General features: G+C 41.2%; 2 protein-coding genes across 2 annotated transcripts; one reads left to right on the forward strand and one right to left on the reverse strand.

Moving 5' to 3' along the window:
• The first annotated feature begins 340 nt into the window (after positions 1 to 340).
• LOC131248014 (uncharacterized membrane protein At4g09580-like) lies at positions 341 to 7681 on the forward strand. Its single transcript, XM_058248045.1, has 4 exons — positions 341 to 753; positions 5992 to 6262; positions 6860 to 7030; positions 7130 to 7681. The coding sequence occupies exons 1-4, from the start codon at positions 554 to 556 to the stop codon at positions 7253 to 7255; spliced, it is 768 nt and encodes a 255-aa protein (XP_058104028.1). The 5' UTR covers positions 341 to 553; the 3' UTR covers positions 7256 to 7681.
• Positions 7682 to 10428: 2747 nt separating this feature from the next.
• Positions 10429 to 13063, reverse strand: LOC131248012 (uncharacterized). Its single transcript, XM_058248044.1, has 3 exons — positions 12389 to 13063; positions 12016 to 12188; positions 10429 to 10778 (listed from the first exon to the last, which is right to left on the reverse strand). Exons 1-3 carry the CDS (start codon positions 13016 to 13018, stop codon positions 10655 to 10657), a joined length of 927 nt encoding a protein of 308 aa, XP_058104027.1. The 5' UTR covers positions 13019 to 13063; the 3' UTR covers positions 10429 to 10654.
• Positions 13064 to 26407: the final 13344 nt, after the last annotated feature.

A 26407-nucleotide genomic window follows, 5' to 3' on the forward strand; every position in this document is an offset into this window, starting at 1 on the left:
GGATCCAGTCCAAACACAGGATGGCGCACCTAACGGACGGCTTGGATCTCATCTACATCAATTCCTTCCGTAAACAGTCAGCGAAAGTCACGAAAGCCAAGCGTTTCCGTCTTTTAGCTTGACGGGACGCAGAAGGAATATTTTTTAATGAAGAGGTGCTTCTGGTCATTTTGTTCCTCTTACATTTCAGTTTCGGTGGTCGGGAGGGATGCAAGCGAGCGGAGTGCACGGGCCGCGGCTACTCTCTACGGTAATGATTGAGCGGGGCGCTATCTGTCCACGTGGCTATCGTGGCTGACGTGGCAAGAATATTCGAACCTTTATATTCGAACGGTAAACCGACCCTTGCCCTCCATGCACAAGAGCGAACAAAAAACGCCTCTGCTCGCCAGCGAATATCTGCAGCTTTTCTTCGTCGAGGAGGAGAAGAAGAAGAAGATAAAACCCTAATTAGGGTTGGGGTTCGTGTCTTTTTCTTCCTCTTCCTCCTCTATCTTCTCCGATTACAGCTGAGCGGAGGCTCCTGAAAACCCTAAGGTTTTCGTCGGAGAAGATGGAGACGAGAGCTGAATGCAGCAGTCGCAGCGGCAGTGGCGGATCGAAGTTCCCTTTGACCGCTTGGGAGGTGGCGTCCGCTTCTACGGTCGTTTTAGGTTTTGGATTGGGGCTTTTGTGCGTTTACCTGACGATGCCGGCGTCAGATTACAGCTTCCTCAAGCTTCCCCACAGCCTCGAAGATCTGCAGATCCTCCGGTATTCTTTTTCTCGAATTCCTGTTTCTTTTTCAGATAGTTTTCAGGAGGAGATTTAGAGCTTTGCAGTTTGATTTCGGTTCCTAAGTGTTGCCTTATCAGAAATAGGGATTTGCGGTATGGGTTTTCGGTTGCATGTTCTGTTTTCGTCGAATTCACCTCCGTAAATTGTTATTAAATTGAAATTATTTATTGAATTTATCTTATTTTGATGAAAATTTTGAAATTTGGGTTTTTTTTTTTTTTTTTTTTTAAAAAATCATTTGGTGGTTGTAGATTGCTGTCAGGATAGGGTTGAGTGTTAGAAGAGAAAATGCAGAAGAAAAACAATAATAAAATGGGCAACGGAGATTAGCAGTGGTTTGCTAATTCCACACGCGTGGAGAGCAGCTGCATGCATCCACACACGGGCAGACATGCGAATATGAAACACTTGTGAGAGATCTGACCTTTCTATAAGGTTGGGAATAATGCTTAGATTGTCTGATTGAAAATTCAGACAATTTCTCTCTTCAGGTGGGCCACAAAGTAGAATGTAAATTGATGGTTAAAATTCTTTTTTTCCGGCCATTAATTTTTATGAATATGATGTGGCCCACTTGAGGTGTGGAACCGCGTGCTTGTTATGCCAGAAGATCTAAACAGTGTATTGCACCTGATGGAAAGCTCGGATCTCACACACATGTCACATTGTGAAACATGCACCCATGTGGTGTATCGCACCTGATGGAAAGCTCAAATCTCACAAATATGTGACATGTCACATTGTGAAGCATGCAACGCGGGTGTATTGCACCTGATGGAAAGGTCAGATCTCACACACATGTTAGCATTATTGAAGCAAGGGATTAGGTTAGACCAGTATTTTAAATAGCGGTAGCGTGTTGCGTAGCATTCAACCCTTTGTAGCATAGAGCGCAAGTAGCATAGTGTGTAGCATAAGCTACTAGATATTTCTATTTTTTAATTTAAAAAAATAAAAATAAAAAATGATAAATAGTAAGAAAAAACTATATATATATATATATATATATATATATATATATATATATGCCTAAAAGATGGTTCATTTTTTCAAGTACAAGCATGTTCAAACAAGTTATTAATAATCATTTATTATTAATGTCCAATACATAATGTTTAATTGAAACCACATACATAAACCGAATCAAATTATTATCATATCAACAACTTTTTAAGAAAATTATAATTGATAATGCCTAATTGAAACCACAAGTCACAAGTTGAAAAGAAATTGAAATCCCATAGGTTGAGAGTATTAAGTACAAAATATAAAATATTACCTTTTAAAAAATACAAAATATAATTACCATTTATTAAATAAATAAATAAAGGTTTAGTGTGCGCCACATACGCTACGTGTATGCTACATATGCTATGCGCACGCTACATATGCTATGCATACACTATGACCCCTGTCGCGATTTACACTATTTGCTAATGCTATGTAGCATCGTAGCTACACTACGGTGCTATTCAAAACACTGGGTTAGACCACATGATAAGCGTGGTAACTGTTGGTGCATTTGGCTCCAGACTGTTTTTTTCCCATTCTGTGTAGCTTTTGTCGTTGTGATGGATGCTTTATGTTGGTTACACATATAGGGTATTGCACAAATGGCAAATGTGCACAGTGGAAGATACGACTTTATGCCTTCAAGCATATGACTTAGCTGATCCACAGTGGTTATGTGCCATTCTAGGCATGGGGTATGTGCAAGGGCTGTTTCAATGTCTCTCTGTGCATGCATGCATATGTCCTGCAGCATGTAAAGTCGGGTAGAAGATGCAAGAGGGACATGACTAGGTCTCTGCACATTTCACAATGTGCATTTGGTTAATGACCAGCCACTAGCACCTCAAGCGCCCTTGTCAACATGAGCACAATAGGAGTTTCTTAAGTTCCCAATTGGCATAAGGTATGGCTTGCTTCCCTTGCTGAGAAGGGGCAATTGTTGTCGAAGATGCCTTTCAAGAAAAGAAAAAAAAGAAAAGAAAAACCTTGTCAAAGATTCTATTCTAACTACAAGAACAGAAAATTTCCCTACCGTTTCTGAAGCAGCAATGTAATTTCACTGGAGCTGTTTCCTTGTTCTCTTTAATCATATTTTAAGATCCACATACTTATCTTTCAAAGTTCGAAGTCTCTTTCAGTTCTGCCAGTCATATAAGGGATCGGCACACAAATTTGATTTTTTGTACACTTTCTGGAACTTTACACCTTTTTTTTTTTTCATGATTTTATGCTCTTATCATGAAATTTCCAGCCAAACATTGGTGAAGATACTCCTGTTCTAGAGGTCAATGCACTCTTTATACACACACACACACACACAAACACACACACACACGCATACTCTGTTGTGTTCTGTTGCTGGGTTCATTTTTTGCATTTTCAATAAAATTAATCAACTAACTTTTTTTGAATATGAGAGCTGAATGCAACCATAATTTGCCATTTCACTTTGAATTTTTAGCTTGTTAAGAATGCATTGTATATGCATGGCTGTCTGCAATTTGATTACCGAAGCCACAGGAAATCTAACTCAAATATAGGGCTGTCAATGGGCTGGGGTTAGAGTAGGCTTCATCAAGGATTTTGAACTGGTTGGTCTGGACCAGTTGGGTGAGCCTGATTAAAAATTTTGATTTGGCCTGGCTGGTTTATTGACATTCCTACTAGAAAAAAGATATTGAATATTTCATTCATGAATTTGTCAAGAGTCAAGAGGGAGAGAACTCCTTGCTGGACCTGTGATGATGAAAAGCTTCATGGGATTGCTGTGGGGCAGCAAGTTTGGTAGGCTTCTGGAATTTGAAGTTATCATTATGATGAAGGGACATGCAGATTGAGAAGTGGGAAAGAAAGCAAAGCTTCTCTTATGTTGAAGTTATTAGGTCCAAAGCAGAAAATGTGGTGTCAGCCGAGTGGGAGTTCTGAGAAGGTAAAAGGCTACCAATAGTTAGTAGTGTTTATGGGCTGTATCATTATGTGGCTCCCCATGGCTTTAGACGGTCACCTCTTTGTTCATCCAGTGGTTGTTAAGCAGTTATGGGAAAATAGTATTTGGCATTATGCATTGCATTCCTCTCTCAATGCAGTAAATCAAACTGAAGGCTTAACATTGATATAGGCACTCTGAGATCATTGTCATATCAGGTTGTTGTGCCGATAACACCTATGACACAGGGGCGCAGTTTTTATTATATATACTAACGCCATGTGATGTCATGAAGCGCCCAACAGTGAGTTAGTGCAGATTGAAGGCTCTAAAAGGACAAGGAGAAGGCCCAAAAGGATATGCATGAAGATAGTAAGAAAAGACGGACCTCTGGTCTAACTGAAGTTATTGCCTTAGAGTAGAATAGTGGAACATGATTCGTGTAGCCAACCCCAATTAGTTGGGATAAAGTTTAGATGATGATGATGATGATGATGATACTAACTTTGGATGATGTCACAACCTTGACTCCTGTAGTTACATAAGCATTGCCAGCTTGTGCATCTCATGCCATCCGTGTGGTACTCACTTTCTATTATGCTTGCAAAACTGGCATGGCTGTGATTGACATCCTTTAACTGGTCATATATTGATTCTCCATCTTCAAGTCTCCAACCTGACTTCTAGAGGTGGACTTACCCACTAGCTGCTACTTTATATGCATCACCCACTCCAACCCCAAATTGTTACTCACTTTCTATTATGCTTGCAAAACTGACATGGCTGTGATTGACAACCTTTAACTGGTCATATATTGATTCTCCATCTTCAAGTCTCCAACCTGACTTCTAGAGGTGGACTTACCTACTAGCTTCTACTTTATATGCATCACCCACTCCAACCCCAAATTGTTCGGAACCATTTGATGGCCAGTTTAGGCCAGTGATGGAAGTAGCAACCATTCTTATAAGTATGAAGAATTTGTGATTTCAAGTGGTTTGATTACGCTAGATTTTTTTTTAATTATTATCTATTCCAAAGTTGGATTTCTTGGCTGCTCTTTATTCTTATTAGACACTAGGCATCTATTGTTGATTTGCCTTGGGAGTTTCTCTGAATGGAGTTGTTGCTAGATTTCAATAATATCATATATGTTGGGCCCAATCTCCTAAAGAACCTGAGAATGAGAAGTTGGGGATTTTTGTTTTTGTTTTGTTTTTTTCTTTTTTTAAAAGAAAAAATTAATCTGAGGATATGATGCACCCTCTCTAAAGCAAAAGGATCCCATTAGATGACTGCTGATCTCAAGCACAGATGTCTTGTCCTTCAACAAAATATAAACAGAGCACTTTGCCCGGCCTCCTTGAGAACACTGATGTCCTTGAGGAAATGTTAAACTCCTGTACTGGAGTAACTCTGCCATTTGATATTATAAGGGGATGTGGGTTTAGAACTTTAGCCACATTATTGAATCGTCCATAATCTTAAGCCATTACACAGTTCTTTATGTTTACGTATGTTACACAATTAGTCTTGATTTTCTTTTGTTGCCTGGTTCTATTTATTAATGGTTGACAAAGGAAAAGCATCATTTTGTATGTTACACAATTAGTCTTGATTTTCTTTTGTTGCCTGGTTCTATTTATTAATGGTTGACAAAGGAAAAGCATCATTTTGCCTTGTCGTCTTTATTATTTTTATTATAGAAAAATGAAAGATAGAGAGGAACATATGATGAAAGGAAGAGTGATTTCTTATGTCTTCTCTTCTCCCTGTTGCAAGTCTGTTTAAAGAAGTGGTTTTACATAGGATAAGTTAAAACAGCTTTTACAGAGGATAAGGAATACTGGCTGTTCTTTGTTGTCTCATGACCATGTCAAATCTCATTAAGTTACTCTTCAGGTGTAACATAAGTTCATGAACATTATCTGGTATAGTGCTCCATAGGCGTACTCAAGTCTATATACTCACTAACAATTATTATTATTTGGTAATTTTAAAACTTCAAATTTAATGAATGGTGTATAAATGAGAGCATAAGTGCATCTGTTAGAGTGTGACTATCCATCTTTCCTCATGACTCAGCTGGTTGGGCCTATATCTTGGCAAAACATTATTTGGTTATTCTGTCTTCGTTGTATTATATTTCCCCATTTATGGCTGCACAGTTTGTTGACATATACAACTAATCAAGTTTACATTCTAGCATTGTGATTCTTGGTAATATTGAACAAATTCAACTGCCATTATATCTTATCTGTGATCTCTCTTTGTAGGGATCACCTTGAGAGCTATGCAAGTGACTACACTATACAGGTTCTAGTGGGTTACTGCATGGTCTACATTTTCATGCAGACTTTCATGATTCCAGGAACAATATTCATGTCTCTGCTTGCCGGAGCTCTCTTTGGAGTCCTCAAAGGGGTAGCTTTAGTTGTCTTTGCTGCAACTGCTGGTGCATCTTCCTGCTATTTCCTATCGAAGCTCATAGGGAGGCCCCTTGTCTTTTCATTGTGGCCTGATAAGCTCAGTTTCTTCCAGGCGCAGGTGAATACAGGCCGCCCATTTGTCATGCTTGTAATTTTCATAAGAAATGTCATGCATTTAAGCGGTAGCTCAGGGACCAGTTCCTCAAATGATTGGGCTTTGAATTAAATATTATTTCTAGATCAAGATCTCATAATGCTTCAAACTCACCAGAACCCTACTTGAATATGACACTCTGAAAGTAGAAGAACAAGGAACCTTTATTACAGTGAGATTGCCTGGACTAGTCCTATCTTGGGGTATGTAGGTGGGAGCAGCCATTTTTTAAGTTCTCTGCCATGGTTTGAAAAATCATATGATATGACTCAGTATCACCCAATCAAATCGGGGTCAGTCCGATGCACGGAACCAAAATGGACTGAGATGGTCTGTTGGGGGTGGTGGGTCGTACTTGTTTCAGTACTAGGGTGAGTGTCCTGAAACTATTTAAATCCATGGTCTCTACTCACGAGGGATACAGAAATGGGTTGTTCATTGATTATCTTCTTCTTCTTTTTTTCATTCTTTTTTTGTTCCCTCAATACTACTGTCATTGATTGGATCAACTAATGGTGGGACTGTGGTATTAACTGTGGTTGACTGGTTTACATCTTTCAGGTGGCTAAAAGAAGAGAGAGCCTACTGAACTACATGCTCTTCCTAAGAGTCACCCCTACTCTGCCAAACACATTCATCAATGTAGCTTCACCCATAGTCGATGTTCCTTACCACATTTTCTTCCTGGCTACCATCATTGGACTCATTCCGGCAGCCTACGTCACTGTCCGGGTAATGAACACCTCAAAAGCTTTTCCTTTCCTTGCAGGCTTACATGTTGGGTCCTCGTACAACTAATAACAAATGCTCTCGTGTTCTTCATTCATTCAGGCTGGAATCGCTTTAGGGGAGTTGAGGTCGATGGGTGACCTGTATGATTTCCAGTCAATCGCAACGCTTTTCCTCATTGGGGTAGTCTCTATTACCCCAACGCTGATGAGCAAGAGCAAGTCATAGAGCCCCTCACTAATGGTCATCGAAGCTCGTCTGCATTGCCCTTCAGCTGTGACGAACTGGGTCTCCTGCTATGTGGGATGTACTGAAGCATAAAAATAAAAATGGAATGCAGGTTGAACACAGCTCGCAGGTTGTGCTGGCCGAAGCTGAAGGGTTTCTGGCTAGCTTGAAGTCGTGGCCAGGCTGACCCTTATTTCTGCAAAAATGTTCTCCGGTGTCAATTATAGTTTTAGTCAGTGTTCATACTTAACCATGGACCTCTCTCTCTCTCTCTCTCTCTCTCTCTCTCTCTCTCTCCATGTATATTTCATTTCTCATTCGGTTTAAAAGAATTGACCAGGGAGATTTGTTCAAACTAGTAGAGAACCGTGCGGTCCGCAGACCCACATGCCTGGTTTTATCTTGGCTAGCCAGCTTATACCACTACTGTCTTTTGTGTGTGGTTTTATCTTGGCTAGCCTGCCTGTACCACTCCTGTCTTTTGTGGGTCCACTGTAATGTGGGTAGCCTGCTTGTACCACTCCAGGATGAGTGGTAAATAAACAATTCGGTCCATTCCAAAACTGAGGTGGGCCACCCCACACGATTTTAGAGCTTCAAAGGCGTGGTGGTTCACCTGAGTTTTTCATTGACCAGACTTTTTTGGATCTATGGAGAACACGAGGGTTCATATGATGGACAGATTGGATGTCATTCGAAAATCATTGAGGACCTCACACCATTTTTGTGGGATAAGCTTGTTTTACAAGCGTGGAGGAATCTGTCCCCATCTTCAATTTCCAACAACCCGAACTTCCTCCTTTGGGCACCAAATTGATAATTCACCACTAATTCCAAAGTGAATCATCGAAGGGTACACATAACAATAATGCACGGTGTTATTGACCGCGCATCAAATGGGATTGGTCTAATCGTCTGGTGGACCCCACCATATAGAGGCACCGAATATAAAAACTTGGGCTGGTCCAATCATCAAATGGGAAACATGTACAAAAGGAAGGGACGGTTCAAGAAAAGCCCTATGGTCATGTGATTCAATGTACGTGAGTGAATGCGTGGCTTAAATGATGATCGGACCAGCCCTTTTGTTGGTATCTATGCAACAACTTCTACAGGTGTATGGGTTGGATAGGATACACTGAAACGTCCCCTTAACAAAGGCCACCGCAATATAACAATCCATATTACATTTTCCCAGCATTGTAAATAGGTAAATTTCCATGTGGTGGTTTGGTTCAATGGACAAGTGGATTTTATTTTATTTTTTTTAATTTTTAATTTTTCCGGATGATATTCACCTTTGATCTTGTGCCAATAATAATGGCGGCAATGAATTGTGATCTGGGGTTGGGCCTAACAGAAAGGCCCCATCAATTTTTGGGCTGAGTTTGAATTCATTTTAGCCTGGCGCCCAAACCGACTTTAATGTATGTGTTATATCTTAAAGATATGCTATTCTAATCCTCAGTTGGATAAGTATTTATCTTAAATGTAGACCGTTGGTTTCATTCATCTAAATATTTATTTTAATGCATGTGTGATCCACTCGATCAGTGGGAAACAGGATTTTATCAAGTTTAGGAACAGACCGGGTTGGGTTGGGCAGGCACAACCAAAAATTTGGGTTCGGGCTTGGGCCTTCTATGATAAGCCCATGCTGAGCTTGGGTCCGGGCTCGGGCCTCGTCTCTTTTGTTTTTAGCCGGGATAGGGCCAAGCCTGGTCCGGACCAAACCCGGCACATTACCATTCCTAGCCAACAGTGGAAAAGGTTAGGTGGATTTCAAGGCTTTCTTTACCATCCAAGCAGGTAAAACTGTCTCATGAAAGGGAATGTGGAAAAGTGGAGGTTACCCCTAGAATATGGATCTGCACTCAGTGTTTTTAAGAAGGCCCATGCAGCTTACTACTGGTGGAGTGTGATCAGTTCTCAAATTAATGGGGCAGAGACTTGCATATTCACAAGTATGCTGTTGGATGCATGGCATGGATCTGAAAAATTCGCATCCATGTTTGGGATTTTGTCTACGAAAAGCAATCTTCACGCCATTTCCTGAGGCAACAGTGAATGTCCATGGAGGACATCTGCAGGACGAGGCCACTTATTAGCCCGAGACATCCCTTCAATTCCCTGACCAGAGGTCCACTCATACAGGTACATTGAACACAGGTGGTTCGTCATAGGGGTGGCGATGGCTCTAGACGGCCATGGGTCAATTGGCCCAACTCGCTTTAGAAGCAGTGTTTGGGCAAAGCTATATGGTTAGCAAGTTAGGCTCGCATTAGAAAATGGAACCCTTATAAATTAACTAGTCACGCTCAGGTAGAACCCTACACAACCAGGCCCACCCATACAACTTATCAATGGACTGGCCCAAAACCCGAAACAAGCCATAATGTGATCGTGTCACGGCATGTTTGTCATGTCACTGCTTTCTTCCAGATAGCAGTATATCATTGTGGCCCATCACAAGGGATAATGCTAACATATCACACATGAAGGTCCACAAATCCCCTGCAATCTCTCCTCACCTAGATCTCTTCGTGGCAGCCATATGATTTGGAGTGGCAACAGGTTGGGTTTCGATCTGGGCCAGCCCAAGCCTGACCCACTTGACCAAACCCAAACCACAACCTATTGCTCTCTAACCTAACCCAACCCAACCCGCTCAAAAATTCATGGAGCTCCGCTGAACCCAACCCGACCCATTTAATTGTAAATGGTCGGGCATGACTGACCCCACCATGACCCAACTTATGTTTAAGGCTACGCGCAACCTACTCCTGACCGTGGATTCGCATGCGCATAAAAAAATTACCTATAGTTTTCTCTATTTTGTTTTGTGTTTTAGGTCAGACCAGATCGGGTGGGTTCACATATGGGCAGGTCGGGTCAGGTATGGTTCAACCCAAGCCCAACCCATTTACTTAAATGGATCATATTTCTAGCCCGAGTCTGTCCAGCTGCCACCATTTAGTTTGGCCCGAACCCACCTCATAATCGGGTCGGGTAAGTTGACCCGTGGGCCAATCCAACCCATTTCCACTCCACGATAAGGTTGCTTTTTATACTCGAAAAGTCAAGTCAGTAACCTCTTCTCACGGGAGTTGTTGGGCTGGATAAGCGTGAGAGGAGTGCAAACGAACAGATAATTCATTCAACCAAACGGAAAATAGTATATTTTTAGGTAATGGAAATCCCTTTTTATTTAAAAATGGAAGACGACAACGTCGTTAGAAAGGCATAGACAAACACTCCCCTCCCCCCTATTTCAATCCCTTAACCTCTTATAGCTTAGCTGTACATCTTTGAGTTAATCTCATTTATATTCTTAATCACTATTTATTTATTATCTTATTATTGTGTTAGCCACCGCAGCAGAGAGATAGAGAAACTCCATTAACAGGCCTCAACCAAAGTCGGGGATTTCCCATCCACATTTCTTTCTTCTCCAGGACCTTCTTCTTCCTCGTCGTCTTCAGCTACATCCCACATGAATTGGGCGTACGATCCAAGCACATAGCTGCCACAATCCCATTTCAAACCCATCCTCAGAAAACTTCGATAAAATGAAGCTAGAGACTAACATAAAGAAGCGGGACACTCCAAGCCGTTGATTGGATTGGATAGCCTTTCTTTGTGATTAGTGTGCGTTGGGGGGGATAATCCAACCTGGCCTGGCTCGGGTTAATAAACGTGGCCGTTTAAGTAGATGGGTCGGGCTCCGGTTGAAGAATAGGCTGGCCCATAAAGCTTATCATCATACTCAGCCAGATGATGCGACCCAACTCGCTTCAAAAGCCCGAACAAACTAATGCAAGATTGAGTATAGATACATATCACACAATGCATGATCTGTGCGTACCCTGAGCCCTATATTCATTCTTAAATGCGTCCATAGTCCGGCAGATCTGTTCTGGTACAATTAGATGGATTTTATCCACACCGTCCATCCATTTCGCTGTGCCATTTGAGAGTATAGTACCAAAAATGAGGCAGATCAAAGGCACAAGTTGACTACACAATGGGGATTAAATTCTTATAGTTGAAAACTTACTGGAGGCCAAAGAAGCTTTGGATCGAGGTGAAATTTGTGTTTTTCCCTTCATCAAGGTCTATGTAACTTTATGATTAGGTTGGATGGCAAATAAACATCACAGTAGGCCCCAGGAAAATTTCAACGGTGAGAATCATTACCACCACTTTTTCCTGTGGTGTGGTCCACTTAAGCCTTGTATTTACCTAAATTTTGGTCGTAATCAATAAAATGGTATGGAGAAATGAATGGTCGTAATCAATAAAATGTTATGGAGAAATGAATGGACAGTGTGGATAAAAGTCATACATCACGGTGGCTACTCAAAGCTTCTGCCCGTTCCCAGCTGGAGACGGGGCGCTGGTAGGACGCAATCCGCGTCCAGATTAGAATGGCTGATTTGAAGGATATAAGACATGCACATGTGAAGTCAGGTCAAGCTGGGATGGGATGGACCGTGTATGTCCAAAATGATTTAAGCTCAAGCCCAGCCCAAAAAATATCCGGTTATACATGCCAGGCCGGGTCGGGAGAGTCTGGATCCTTCGCTAGGATGCCAGTCTGGACGTGGAGAGAACTTAGCCAGGCCTCGTCTAGTTGGTTTTGCTAACTTGCGCCGTTATGTTCACGCCATTTATTATTATATCAAAGAGGAAATCTCTCGCAAATGATCGCAGGAAATTTCAAAAAGATTCAAAATAAAAAGGGGGTGCTAGATTCATACCAGTTATCAGGAGCGGCTTGGATTGCCTGATCGAAGTAGCTTTTGGCTCTTCCTTGGTCCTTGTGCGTCTCCCATGTCAGCTTTCCATATAGAGACAATACCTCTGCATCTCCAGGACTCGCCAGAATCGCTCTCCCGTAATACTCCTCCGCTCTTTCCAAATCGTTCTCCACCTTTTCCCATTTTCCACAAAAAATGCAAACACAGAAACTATTCAAATTCCCGCCAAATAATCAAAACACCACACAAAATCATATTCCAAAAACCAAAACAGGAAAAAAAAAAAAAAAAAAAAAAAAGTTAAGACAGGAAATCGAGCAAAACTCTTTATGAATACGAGTAGAAAAATCGAAATTCAAGCAGCAGCTTCTACCTCGTGCAGGTATTTTCCGTAATTCCTCAGCAGAAGCGGATTCCCAGGGTCCAACTTCAACATCTCCTGGTAATATGCTCCGATCTTGTTCTGATCGCCGCTCCCGCTGGTAAAATCTCCGGTCCCATCGCCACCTCCCCCGACCTTCCTCCCCTTCCCCATCCCCATCCCACCGCTGGGAAACTCCAATTCCTCGTGCGAAATTCCCGAAATCCGATCTGAAACTCCGAGATCGAAACTCTTCCACTTCGACATCAGAGATCCTTCATCCTCTCCCATTTCACTCTGCAGATCGACGCTCTCCTCAGAGAGATCTTGTTCCTCTGATATCCGTGCCGGAACCGAACGGGAAAAGACCCGATTCAGAGCTCGGAACCTGCCGGAGCTCGCTTTCTCCGTTCGGATCAGGTCGGTATCAGACAAAGCTCGTCGAAAACTCGTCGGAATCCAGCTTCTATCCTTCATCTCGAAATGCAAGGCGGATCGAGGAGATGGGGTGGTATTCCTGCCGGAAAAAGAGATTCCGGTGCCGTGATCATGATCAGAGAAAGATCCCCTCGGCGAGCAAAAACCGATGGATGCTTGAGTCGGACTCGAACCCGAAGTAGTTCTGAGCAGAACAGCTTTCATGGCCGATTTGAAGAAAATCGCTGGAAAGGCTGCTACGACTGAGAGGATGCGCTTTCAAGGGACCGTTATTTATAGCAGCAGCTTCTGGCGTCAGTGGATATGACGGCGTTATCTAACGGCATATAAGTTTGAGACACGTGTCCTTTTGCACGTGACTGGAGCCACGGCAAAGGCTGTTGAGTGTCGGCGTTAGCCACGTTGGCTGTCCAGAACGTGGAATGGCCTTTTTCTTTCCACGCGTCACGATGGGACCGTGATGATGACGTCATCATCTAGATGCCACATAGACGATTCCTTCGGTGCCTTATCATTCGCATGTAGTTCAAGCCCAAGTGGCCGTCCGTAGCCTGAGGGTCAGCCAATTTCCTCAACGCTTGCTGTACTAGCCGTGCAACAAAGAGCTCTGTGGAGCCCACCGAGATGCGTGTATGGCATCCACTCCGTCCATCACTTGAGCCATCACATGTTAGTACGAGAGCCCAAAACTCTAAGTGGGCCATACGAAGGAAACAGTTGAGGTGCAGACGTTGAAACCTCCAGCTTTCCTTCTTTTTTTTTTTTTTTTCCTCCTCTTCATCTTGGAGATAAATCCAACCCAGTTCCACCCGAAAATAAAACCATCTATCTTCACCCGCAGTTATCATTGTCCAACCAGGTTGATTTTATACCAGGTCATACGTGGGTCCTGCTGCTGTCTTGGACATTATACATGTGTGCCTATTTCTCAATTTGATGCATGTAGCATTAGCTAATCAGGAAAGTTATTTGATACTCAAAACACTCGAAAAATGTACACTTGGCAAACATTAACGCAAATTAAACTGAATAATGGACAGATGCTTGTACGTCCATTAAATACTTTTCATTTTAGCCGTCTGATGAATATCCACCAATTTGATAATTAGATAATTACATAAGCTTCTTTTTTTTTTTTTCTGGTTTGTGACATATCTAAATCGTGACCTATAGGTTGGACAGTTCAATTTGAATTACTTACATGCAATTTCTAAGTGCCAGTGTATCATCAATCACACTCTGGAAGAGTATCAAAGCCTCTGTCAACCTTTATCGGTGTGTTTGATAACAACATTGTTCCGGAGAAAATGAAAAGTGAATTTTCAGTAGAGTATTTATTGAAGTCTCCTGAAGTAGTTGGTCAAAGCAGCGTGGGAAATGGGAATGGGTGGCCTGATGCCCAAAATCGCTGTGAATGAATATAACCATTGACGATTAAAAAAATAAAATAAAAATGTATAAAGCAATAGTCCAGATTCAATGGCCACAAAAATCCATTTATGGGGGAATTAGATCCTTGGGTTGAGGGAATTCGGTGATCCTTGCTCCGAGGATATGTATTGACTCCTGGGGCCACACTGTGGATGGATCATGGCCAAAAATCCCCAGGACTGAAAATCCTAGCCATCCAATTTTAGGCCTTTATGGCTGAATGCGGTCCTCTATTAGGCATATTATTCATGTCTGGTGGGATAGAAGGGTTAGGTTTGTGCTCATCAGGAAGATCTTGACGGTGGGCCTCGTCAGAGAAACGGTCTTGATAATCAAATCATGGAGCCCCACTTGTACGGACTCAAGGCCCTAGGATAGTCTACACAGCTCCGCTGACATCGTATAATTCCAACCATTGATTTGGGTCATCGATAAATCAAGTGTGATGCTTAGTTGGGCCACGGTTTAAGAGTATCACTTTATAAGGTCATGGCCTGAAAATCAAATTAATTGGGCAATCCTAACCTGTGATTAGTGGGCAATTCGTTTCTGAATTTGTGTCCTTTGCTAATTGACAACACGCAATCAATTTAAAGGTGGCAATGGGCTGGGTAACCATCCCAACCGGGCGAGCCCAACCCAGCTTTGGGCTACGCATCATGGTCTGATTAACTTTTAAGTTAGACTGGGCTAAGTCCCAGCATGACCCCACCTTATAGCTATATTTTTTGCATCCCGCAAATATGCCATTCCAATCTTCAGTTAGGCAATTCATGTCTTGAATGTAGACAGTTAGTTTCATTTCTTTAAAAAAATCTATTTTTTTTCATGTGTGGCCCACTTGATCAATGCTTAGAATATGAATACTCGAGTGGGAGATAGGGATTATCAATTCTCGGGCCAGTCAGGTCCCGGTCCAACCAAATACTTTGGGCTCGGGTTTGGGCCTACTCTACAAAACTCATGCCAGGCCTAAACTCGGCCCATTTCCACCCCAACAGTCATCCTTAGGGCTATTAACGGGCCAAGCCAAGTCTGCCAAGCGGCCCGGAAAGTAAAACCAAAGTCCGAGTCCGATCCAAACCCGTGATAGGCCAAACCAAACAGGCCTAGGTACGGTCTGTGAATATTATGCATGACCTAGGTCCTCGTCTGGCCCAATCCACGCCACCCTTGAAACCTTAAACAGACTTAGTTGGGTTGGGTTCAGGCCAGGGCGGCTCATAGATATGCCTGAGCCCAGTTTGATTAATAAACAAGATTAAATTTTAGGCCGCGATCTAGCCTTCGGCCTAGTCCTGTTGTCCAATCGAGCCCGATATTACCAAGCCCAGAAGGCCAACCATTACACCGATGGCCTTAATCATTCTTCACTGTGACTTTCACTACGCTGGGGCCCGCGATCCGGATTAGTAGGATCGGGGCACATGTATGCTACAGGTCAAAGAGGTGTGTACATGCATACGTGCCAGTTTATTTTAAACAAAGGAAAAGTGTGAAGGTAATAAAAGGTCTTTGCTCGTCTTTCAAAACAGTCGGTTGTTATCGAATACAAAGGCGATAAACAAGGTACTAAAAGGTTTTTTTAAATGGCCATATGCATCTGTACACCTTAATAGCTAAAAAGTGATAAGAAAGGAATTAGAATTATGGAGAGATTTTCCGGGCAGATTTGAAAATATAAGGTTTTTATTACACTAATATCGTGAAATTTTAAAAAAATTGCAATAGAGATATGCTATAATGCTCTCTTAACACTAAGTAATAGTGCTCCTAGTTGTATTTAGAACTTGCTACAATCCATTGTTCTAGACTGTTTATTAGGTCAAATGCATGTAATTCATAGGCAATCATAAAGACATTACACGGATCTAACAAATTTAACCATTTAATCAATGGCCTTAAAAATGAAGGGTCGAGATCATTTACACAAAAGTAGGTCCAATCAACGAGTTGATTCATCAAGGAAATCGGGACCATCATGGATTGCTAATGATTCTAAAGAATCAATTTTGTTAGGCAATTACAACCATCCCATTTATGGTGTGGAAAAAGGATAACTAAAATAAATAAATAAAATTAAAAAAAAAAGCCAAATTAAAGATGGATTAGATCATCCGTCAGTGTGATTTTTTTACGGTGGACCACGAAGTATGTTCTGAATTTAATGGACCGTTCCAATCAATCGATTAAAGTGTTTAAGTGTCCGAATGCAACTAGCAGCACTATAACTTATATAATTATATATTTTTTAAATTTATATTTATTTAATAATTTTAGAATATAATATTTTCAAATATTTTTATTTTCTGCTAGATTTTCTTGATAATATCCTGAATCGAAGTCCCTGGCTTTCCCCGTAGAGACCATCAAGCACTTTCAACTTCTGTTTTCAAATGGCTGGATGAAATTTCCATCGTACACTTGGCAGGGTGATGCATCAATCAGAGCTGTCCATTCTATCGCGACGATCTGTGTCCGAGAAATCCCGTCAAACACGTAAGTTAATGGACGACAACTACAGCTATCCTATCTCAATGCGAAGTGAGACAAAAGAGGCCATTCTCACCACACGTACCACCTTGAAAACAGCGTTTGTATCTATTTAATCTGCCCAATAAAACTAAGACACGTATCTAAGAGAGGTCAAGCCGCACGTGATTCCGAGAAAATAGGCATGTCAGGAAACAGGATGCAAGTTAGGCATCAACACATGACCAAAGCTGTTGATTAGTTCGAATAGGTCCACGTGGCAAGATGCACGCGCATCGTACATGTAAAAGACATATGCTTGATGGAACACGTGGCCCGATCCTGGTATTGGATCCGGCACTTGCCATTACATCCGGCGATGGACAGCATTCAGCTGAACCTACCAAAAAAAAAACGAGGACACGTATCAAGGAGAGCTCAAGCCGCACGTGATATCGGAGAAATAGGCTCGGAAATGAAGACGCAACAGGCGGCATCATCACATGGCCAAGGCCATCAATTGGTTCAATTAGGTCCACGTGGCAAGATGCACGCACATCGGACCGTTGGTGCTCGACGGGACACGTGGCCCATGCTGGTGTTGGACCCGGCACCCGCCGTTACATTCGGCGATCTAAAGCCCCCAGAGAGAGGAGTTTTGCCTGCGCCACCCACCACACGCACCTTTGTATGCGGCACACGCACCAAAGTCACACGTGCGGGATATATGAATTCTGAGCTATTCATTTGGTGATGCCCACCGTGAAAATGTCCCTGGCCAATGGATAGTGCGGTCTCCTCATCACTTATTCCCCATGTAAACAAAACCAGTGGACGGTCACAGGGAGAACACAATCGTTTCATATTCATTGCACCTGCCCGATTGATATGTGCCGAAACTGATTTTTGGGGCCAGGGAATATGAACGGTCAGGCCCGCAAATGAGTTTATAGGATCTTGCATAAGTGTGCTACCCCGTAGTTTTGCTGCCGATTTCCCCTCAAATCTACTGTCATCGAATCGGCTCATCATTTCTCATGTACGCATGAGACACATGGGATGGGCAGTGTCACAGCATCCACATCATCGGTTTGATGGGGGCTCACCTCATTGAACGGTGATTACTATTTAGTTGTTGGGGGAATGTGGAAGTACACATATATTAATCAAGTAAAATATTCCAATCACATAATTAAGCTAAATCACAAAAACTCGAAATTTAACATAGGAAACCCTTTTTGAAAAATAAAAAATAAAAAATCATGGCACAAAACAACATATATGCATTATTAAATCATAAAATTACAAGATAGAGATTACTCGATTTGAACAAGCTTCGAATCACCTAAGCTACACCCTTGAAACTTTAGGAGCGAATTAGAAAGCCCTTAGATACCTTTTATCCCTAATTACACCCATATATATAGCTTCTAGTTGAATCACAATTGAAATAAGAAACAAATTTTACATTTACGCAATTCTGTATAACTTTGCTGCTATCATTTAATGATACATTTGATGGGACTTCGATAGCAACAACAGATTGTGGATGGCATCGAACATCTTCAATGACATTGAACAAAATACTAAAACATTCCAACAACTAAACATAGATTTTCTGAATTTTCTCAATAGCATCGAGCAAGACATTAAAAGTGTCCAACAACCAATTGTGAAGTTCTAGAATTTTTTTGATGACATCAAGCAGCTATCGATGATATTGAACAGCTCTCAATGGCATCGACAAACCCTGGTGCTGAAAATTTTGAGACATGCTATGGTGGGAACGGATTGGTTGGTTATAATCGGCTAGATTAGATTTACAAGGGTAACTTTAATGAGATCAGGAAAGGATGAATAACAATGTACTCTATTTGAGTGTCTATCGCAAAGGAGACTTAATACCTTGTTAAGTCTACCAATGACCCACATGCCCACTGAACTCTCTCAAAATTCAACCGTTATATTTCAATATGGGCCCAGTTAGGCAATTCAGATTCAACTTCCTGACTAAGACCGCTGATATTTCATACTAATTTAATTGGACTGTTAATCTTCATTTTGGTCTAATCAAACCATTCATTTATTATACCATTCTATTTAAATTCCTGACTAAGACCGCTGATATTTCATACTAATTTAATTGGACTGTTAATCTTCATTTTGGTCTAATCAAACCATTCATTTATTATACCATTCTATTTAAACTATTCAACTTTTACATCAATATAATCAGGTTGCTAATATTCAATATCCACCAAATCAATCATTGATCTTAAGTGTCGGCCTAATTAAATCATTCATCTACAATATCAGTCTAATTAGATTATTCATCTTTAATACTAGCCTACTTGAATTACTAAATTGGTTCAATTTGATCATTAATCTTTGGTTTCAAGCAGATAAGGTCTCACCTTCTATGTTGATTGTGTTGGGGGCCGCTGCACAAAACATTAAGATTTAGCCTCCCAAAAACACTAGAATTATAGGATAATAAATTAATGAAATAAATCAAAGTACAAACCACACGATACAAGAGATTTTTACATGGAAAACTCTTAAATAGGTAAAAACCACGGGACCTCGTCCAGATCAACAATCCACTATGAAGTAGAACGTTACAACCAATCACAAGCACATATCCCATGTATCAAACCTTCTTCACTCACGCAGGAGTGGATAAACAGTAAGAGAATAAAGAAAAATAAAGAGATCTCACTGATTTCGAGAACATAAAAGCGTTGAGATGTCAAGTGTACAGTAGATCACCTTTATGAGCAAAACCTCCCTTCCACAAGCTCTCTCTCTCTCTCTCTCTCTCTCTCTCTCTCTCTCTCACACACACACACACACACACACACCCCTTTGATAGCCCTAAACCCTTTAGTAAACCCTTGCAAAGATTTAGGAAACTCTCTTGCATTTTCTAGATAAGCCCTAGGTACCCTTATTTATAGTTTAGGCAACTCCATTTTGCACCTCTTGTGAAACCACCTCAAATTTACGCAGTTCATACAAAATTCAGACATGAATCTGCATAACCTCGACTAGTCGAGTAGGGTCCTCGACCGGTTGAGTTGCCCACTCGACCGGTTGAGCACCTCTCTTGACTGGTTGAGCACCTCGGAGTCCCAAACCAATTTGCTTGCTCGACTTTGAGTCGAGCATCACCCCTTGATCGGTCAAGCAGGGCACTCGACTGGTCGAGCCATGAGGAGAAAATCCCCATCAGATTGAACTAGCTTATTCATGTTTAATAACTTTCAAAAAGAACCATTTGAATTAAACATTAGTCATAGCAAATCTTTCATCTTTAGTAATAGGCCAATCATATCATTCATCTATAATTTCAACCTAATCAAACATTTGCAATTCAATATCATCCATTTAAATAAAGCCCTCTTAAAAGTAAATGATACATATTGATTATAATAGGGGTCTAATGATTGATTTAGACCATACATAATGTGGGTCCACCTTTTGTTGCCACTATTGATACCAAGGGTTGGAAGAGATTAGCAGAGAGATGAAAGAGGGGTGTCGAAACTCAGTAGAATCATTGGTAAAATGACTTGAGATTATAAAGATAACTTATTCTCCCAATTTAAGAAAATATTGCATTACACGAGTGAAAAGAGTTGAGCCTAAGTATAGGACAAGGTAATCTAGGCTTAAGGCTGTCAATGGCCTGCGACTGGACCAGCAAAATTCAAAGTTTGGACGGTCTGGCCTGAAAGACCAATCCCTGGCTCAACAAGTTCTAGGTATATTCCTAAGCCCTATATTCGCTCAGCGTGTGGTGGCTGAATGCATGTGGGTGGTTTGAATACCTTTCGAGGCAACCCTCTAAAAAACGAGAGTTTGTTTTGCACCTGTCGACTTGGAATCATAGTATGTAACAGTTCACTTGGCCCACTTGCTAAGATGGTCCCATGATTTAAGCCGTCCATATTCTAGATGCTACCATGTAAAGGTATTATCCCACGATCACATCTGATTAGTGATCCTAAACATGCTTTGATTAGCGATCCTAAATTATGATGTTTTATATTTGAATGTGAGCAATGAAGATTCTCTTTCCGTTAGTATAACTTCAACTATAGATAGTGATGATATATCAGCCGTTCAGCGTAAGTTGTTTACTGTGGCTTGTATAGAATGAGGGCAGCAATATTCATTAGATCCCGAGTGAGTCGAGACAGAGGCAAAATGAAATTATTAGACGTTGATATCAACTAAAACCTAGAGACTAAGGGTGGCAATGGGCCGGGTATCCCACTTGACCTTGCTTTGGGTCAGGCTTGGACATGGTAGGTTGGTCTATGGATGGGTTGGGCCTCACATGCATGGCTAAGTCAATATTCATGTCGGGCTTGGGCTCAAGTCATCTTCACCCAACCCATAAATATACCATTTCAATCCTTCGTGACACAACCATCTATCTTGAATGCGGAATGTTGGTTTTATTGCATGTATGGCTGGCTTGATATATGGATGAGTTAGGTTGGATTTGGGACTAACTAATTTTTGTCAAGCCAGGCTTGCATCCGTGGACATGGTAAGTTGGTCTGTGGATGGGTTGGGCCTCACATGCATGGCTACGCCAATATTCGAGTCGGGCTTGGGCTCAAGTCATCTTCACCCAACCCATAAATATAACATTTCAATCCTTCGTGACACAACATCAATCTTGAATGTGGAATGTTGGTTTTATTGCATGTGTGGCTGGCTTGATATATGGATGAGTTAGGTTGGATTTGGGACTAACTAATTTTTGTCAAGCCAGGCTTGCATCTGTGGACATGGTAGGTTGGTCTGTGGATGGGTTGGGCCTCACATGCATGGCTACGCCAATATTCGAGTCGGGCTTGGGCTCAAGTCATCTTCACCCAACCCATAAATATACCATTTCAATCCTTGGTGACACAACCATCCATCTTGAATGCGGAATGTTGGTTTTATTGCATGTGTGGCTGGCTTGATATATGGATGAGTTAGGTTGGATCTGGGACTAACTAATTTTTGTCAATCCAGGCTTGCATCTTGGATCTTAATTGTCAGCTGAGGCTATTCCTATTTTCGCCCGGCTCAAACCCAGGCCATTGCTATTCCTAATAAGGACTAGGGGTGCCTATTAGGGGTGGAAATAGGCCATTCTAAGGTTAAACCAGGCCCAATCTCAGCCCTGGCTCTGGTCAAACCAGATTGGAAAGGCTTTGGTTGGGCCGGGTCCATACGATAGTCTAATGTTTAGTTGTACTTCCTCTTTCTACCAAGAGCCCTGTCATATAAATGATTTGGATTATTGAAACTTGACCCGGATCCTGGACGTGTCTTTAAACTATATGTACAGTGAAACATGACCCTAGGTGTTACCTTTACTGTGGGGCCCACCTTTATGATGCGTTGTATATCCACGCTGTCCTTCCATTTTTACAGCACATTCTAACGGTTTTCTGAAAATTTAAGTATATCCAAATCTCAAGTGGACCACACGACAGGAAACAGTGGTTATTGGACGCTCACCATTACAAACAACCCAGGGCCCATCGTAAGATCTGTAGTATTTTATTTTATTTTTGCCATCCAGCCCGTTGATAGGGTCAAACAAACCTGGATGAAGGGAAATACAAATATCAAATTGATCCAAAACTTTTGTCGCCTGCAAAAAGTTTTAAATGGTCATAAAGCACTTTTTCCAATGGTGTGGTCCACCGGATATTTGGATCTGCTTAAATTTTTGGTTAACTTCTTAAAATGAGCAGAAAAAAATGGATGGGCAGCATGGATATACAACATATTTATTAAGATGGGACCCACACAGTAATGGTAACACCCACTCAGCTATTACCCGAGTAACACTTAAACCCCTCACGTCTTTAAATTTATTTATTTTTTCAATCGTATTATTGGCCGAATTGATGGTAGGACTGGCCATAACACCAGGCATTGATTTCAGGGGCAGATTAGTGCAGCCCTTGCCATGGGCTACCTTGATGTATATATTTTATATCCACATTGTCTATTCATTTTTTGAAAATTATTTTAAGGAGCCGTCCCCAAAATGGCGTATATACAAAACTCGGTGGATCATACCATAAGAAACACGAGTTGATTGAAGGCCCTATCATTAAAAACTTCCTGAGGCCACTGTAACGTTTTCATAATGTTTATTTGTCATCTAACCATTGATAAGGTCACATAAATATAGATGTAGGAAAAAAAAAACTAATATCATGTTAATCCAAAACTTTTGTGACCTATTAATGGACAATCACCACGTTATTCTTAAGTATTGGTCCACTTGAACGCTGGATCTACCCCATTTTTGAGGCTATGCCCCAAAAATAATATGAAAAAAACATATGGATGGCAAACATCAAGGTGGGCCTCTAATAAGGGCCACACCCTCCTGGGTGAGTATGGGGTCTCACCTAATCCTCTCCCCTTGATTTCGGGCTAGGTCCGACCCTCCAACCAAGGTTAGGGGCCTAGGCCCTGACCCTAAAAGGGGAGCAAAGGACCTTGCCCTGGGGCCAACTTTGATGTGTGTATTCTATATGCACCTTGTCCATCCGTTTTTTTAGATCGTCTTCGAGCATTATTCCAAAAATGAAGTAGATCTAATTTTCAGGCAGATCATACCATAGGAAGCACTAGTGATTGACCATTAATGGGCTAAAAAAGTTTTGGATCAAGCTTTGTTTTTCATCCAGGCTTAACTGACCCTGTCCACAGATTGGATGGCAAATAAATAATATAAAAACATTATGGTACGTCCTAAGAAGTTTTTAATGGTAATAAGAGCCGCAGAGTCAGGGATCTCACCTAGCCCGCCCTCTTATAGGTCCTAGCCATCCAGGCTGGCCAAGCCCCATAGGGAGTAGGGGCATAAATAGCTGACGATTGATTACTATATTGCAAAGTGTCATAAGTAGCATTTTGCATTAGGGTTGTACACAAGTCAATGTAAGTCTGGGCTCCGCTCGGCTCGGCCAACAGGCGACCCCAGCTTAAACTCAACTTGGATCAGTCCTCCAGCTTTGACTGGACCACTCAACTCTGACTCAGTCAACATCCGGCTAGCTCAAGCCAAATTCGAGATGAGCTTGAGCTTGATCTTTTGAGCAGTGTTTGAGTTCAAGTTTGTGTTATTTTTTTTTGTTATTTTTTACACGTGCACCCGACACACACCCTATTGTTTTCTTTTGTATTGATATTTGGGGATGGATTTGCCATTGCAGCTGGAGGTAACCAAAATTTACATCTTCTTCTTTTTTGGTTATACACAGGTTTGGGTATATGCTTTAGGTTTTATATTATAATATAAGAAATATATATATATATATATATATATATATATATATATATATATAAACTAAGTAAACTTCATCCAGTCGAGTTGAGTTCGGTTTAGTATGTACCCGGCTTGAACATATTCCGCCCTCAAAAAATCAACTCGACTCAGCTTGAACCTATATTCAATCCGAGTCAAGCTTTTCCAAGCAAACGAGTTAACCAAGCTAACTCGGTTCATGTACAGCTTTATAATTAACCACATGATCAGTAAAGCTGCCGTGACTTCCCTCCAGAGCTTTTAGTAAATGGCTGGACACTCAATCTTCAACCTGGACCGTCAATTTGTTGGATCCCACTGTTGACATTTAATGATGCAGAAATGACCCAATTGAATGATCTCAACTTTTCTGATGTAGGTCATTTTGTCATAACCGTCAGTTTTTTTAGGACCCAGATCACATATTTAGAATCATCTAACCATACTGCTTTACAATCGGAAGCGATACATAGCAGGGTCTATTGAATTAGATGCTTCAAGATGATGCTTGGGCCTATTTTTAGCTGCCTACCGTCCATATCTAGTGTTGTTGATACGGACGGTTAGGATCATCTGATCCGCGTAGCTTTTGTAACACTGCTTGCCAACAGTAGTACCGAACAAACGAACAATCCGAATCATACCGATCATCACAGGCATAATCTCAACCATGATGGGCCCCATGGTCAGCCTTTCAATGCAAGGAACAAAGCTCGAAAGGAATGATGAGTGTGAACACGATATCTTCGAGTCGTTGATCCATTTATAGTGGAAGTTGGAAGGTTGAGAAAATGATTTCTAGAGCATGTGTTGTAACTTTCTGGAAAAGCCCTTCATTTAAGTGGTCCATCTTCAATAAATTTCAATTGAATGGTTAGGATCTTTCCGTCGGTTTGATTTTCTTGGGCCATGGACCATCGGGGTAGAACCCAATCCCGTGCACTCACTTTTCCACTAGCACGTCTAACCTATTAGTACCCAAATCTAAAGATGGCCCAATCCATGCCGTTGGCGTGTCACTCCGGATGAGCGGCAGTAAGTTTCCCATGCCTAGCTGAACGTGGATCGATGATAAGAAATTCTCAGTTGCGCACACTCATGTCCACAAATTAATGGTCAGGATATTCTTCCATCATGATTATTGGACCATATCCTTTCATTGGGTTGGATGACTTATGTGAAGATGGAAAACGATCCAAGATATGAAGATCACTTTCACTGGGCCATCCTTGCATGGCCGTGGGGCGACATGTGACGTCCCGTGAGAGTCTCTGCATTAGGCAAAACGTACCATTCTTATTAGTTGATAGTTACCGTACGTGGAAGAAATTGAGAATATGATGGTGGGCCCCCGAAATCTGAAAAGGGCATGTTCAGCTTAGAATTAAAGTGGCGGTATTGTATCTTATTTCTGAATTCCCGAAATAACTAATCAGGAACGCATGCATATCACTGCGGAAAGAAGTAGCATGCTAAAGAGGACACTGACAAAAGTTGTTAGAGAGACGTGAAGATACGGAAGGTAATTTAAGTTTACACTTTTGGGTTGGATTATTTTTGGTATCAATGCAATCACTTCAATTTTTAAAAAGTTATTTTATAATTGTTTTCCGTGATCACCTGTAAGTATTTTTATTTTTCTTGTTTGGCTTTTTGCATTTATAAAAGTTCTTTTGCACATAAGGTAAAGTACAACCTATCTTCAAAGGAAGAACCCAAATCTTCGATAAATGCATAATATTTTTAATAACTATTTTGTGAGTAACTAAATAGGTAATCGATTCGCACTTGACATATATGCCTATCTTAACTTAGAAGTCAAATTGTTCTATTTGAATCGAGCTGCACAATCAATTCTAACATACCAGTACACACTATATACTAAAAATAAATCAAGAACAACAAGCCACAAGTAGATAAGTGGGCCAAAATTGCACATCTAGGTCATGTACATCAATGGTTCTCATTTAAAACGTAGTTAAACGCTAAAAAAAAAAAAAAAAAAAAAAAAAAGGTCTCGAAGTAAACCTAGTTGACCAGGGCTTGACTATAATTTCACCATGGGTCGAGAAAAACCTGATTTTATCCATGAGTCGGTCAAAACTCAAAGGATGATCTAAATGATGGATCACTCATATTAACATAGGCCCTCTTAATAGATGGTCTACATCAAATGTCGTTCCTAATGATAAATAGCCCACATCCAAAATGGGCCAGTATGACGAACGACCCACTTTAAAAGTGGAGTCCACATGATAGACTATTCACATTAAAGGCAGGCACCACATGATTGGTAGTAGACATTGAAGTTGAGACCTACATGATTGATGGCTTAAATCGAGGTGGCCACACAT

This window comes from Magnolia sinica, chromosome 6, assembly GCF_029962835.1.
Source record: "Magnolia sinica isolate HGM2019 chromosome 6, MsV1, whole genome shotgun sequence".
Classification (NCBI taxonomy): Eukaryota; Viridiplantae; Streptophyta; class Magnoliopsida; order Magnoliales; family Magnoliaceae; genus Magnolia; species Magnolia sinica.

Bases quoted from the DNA above. Each gene is read 5' to 3' on its own strand.
- LOC131248012 (XM_058248044.1), bottom strand. From the start codon at position 13,018: ATGAAAGCTGTTCTGCTCAGAACTACTTCGGGTTCGAGTCCGACTCAA. The intron at 12,189-12,388 runs GTAGAAGCTGCT...AAATGGGAAAAG, and splicing joins ACGGAAAATACCTGCACGAG to GTGGAGAACGATTTGGAAAG. The intron at 10,779-12,015 runs GTATGAATCTAG...GGATTGTGGCAG, and splicing joins CAAGCCGCTCCTGATAACTG to CTATGTGCTTGGATCGTACG.
- LOC131248014 (XM_058248045.1), top strand. From the start codon at position 554: ATGGAGACGAGAGCTGAATGCAGCAGTCGCAGCGGCAGTGGCGGATCG. The intron at 6,263-6,859 runs GTGAATACAGGC...TACATCTTTCAG, and splicing joins TCAGTTTCTTCCAGGCGCAG to GTGGCTAAAAGAAGAGAGAG. The intron at 7,031-7,129 runs GTAATGAACACC...TCATTCATTCAG, and splicing joins CAGCCTACGTCACTGTCCGG to GCTGGAATCGCTTTAGGGGA.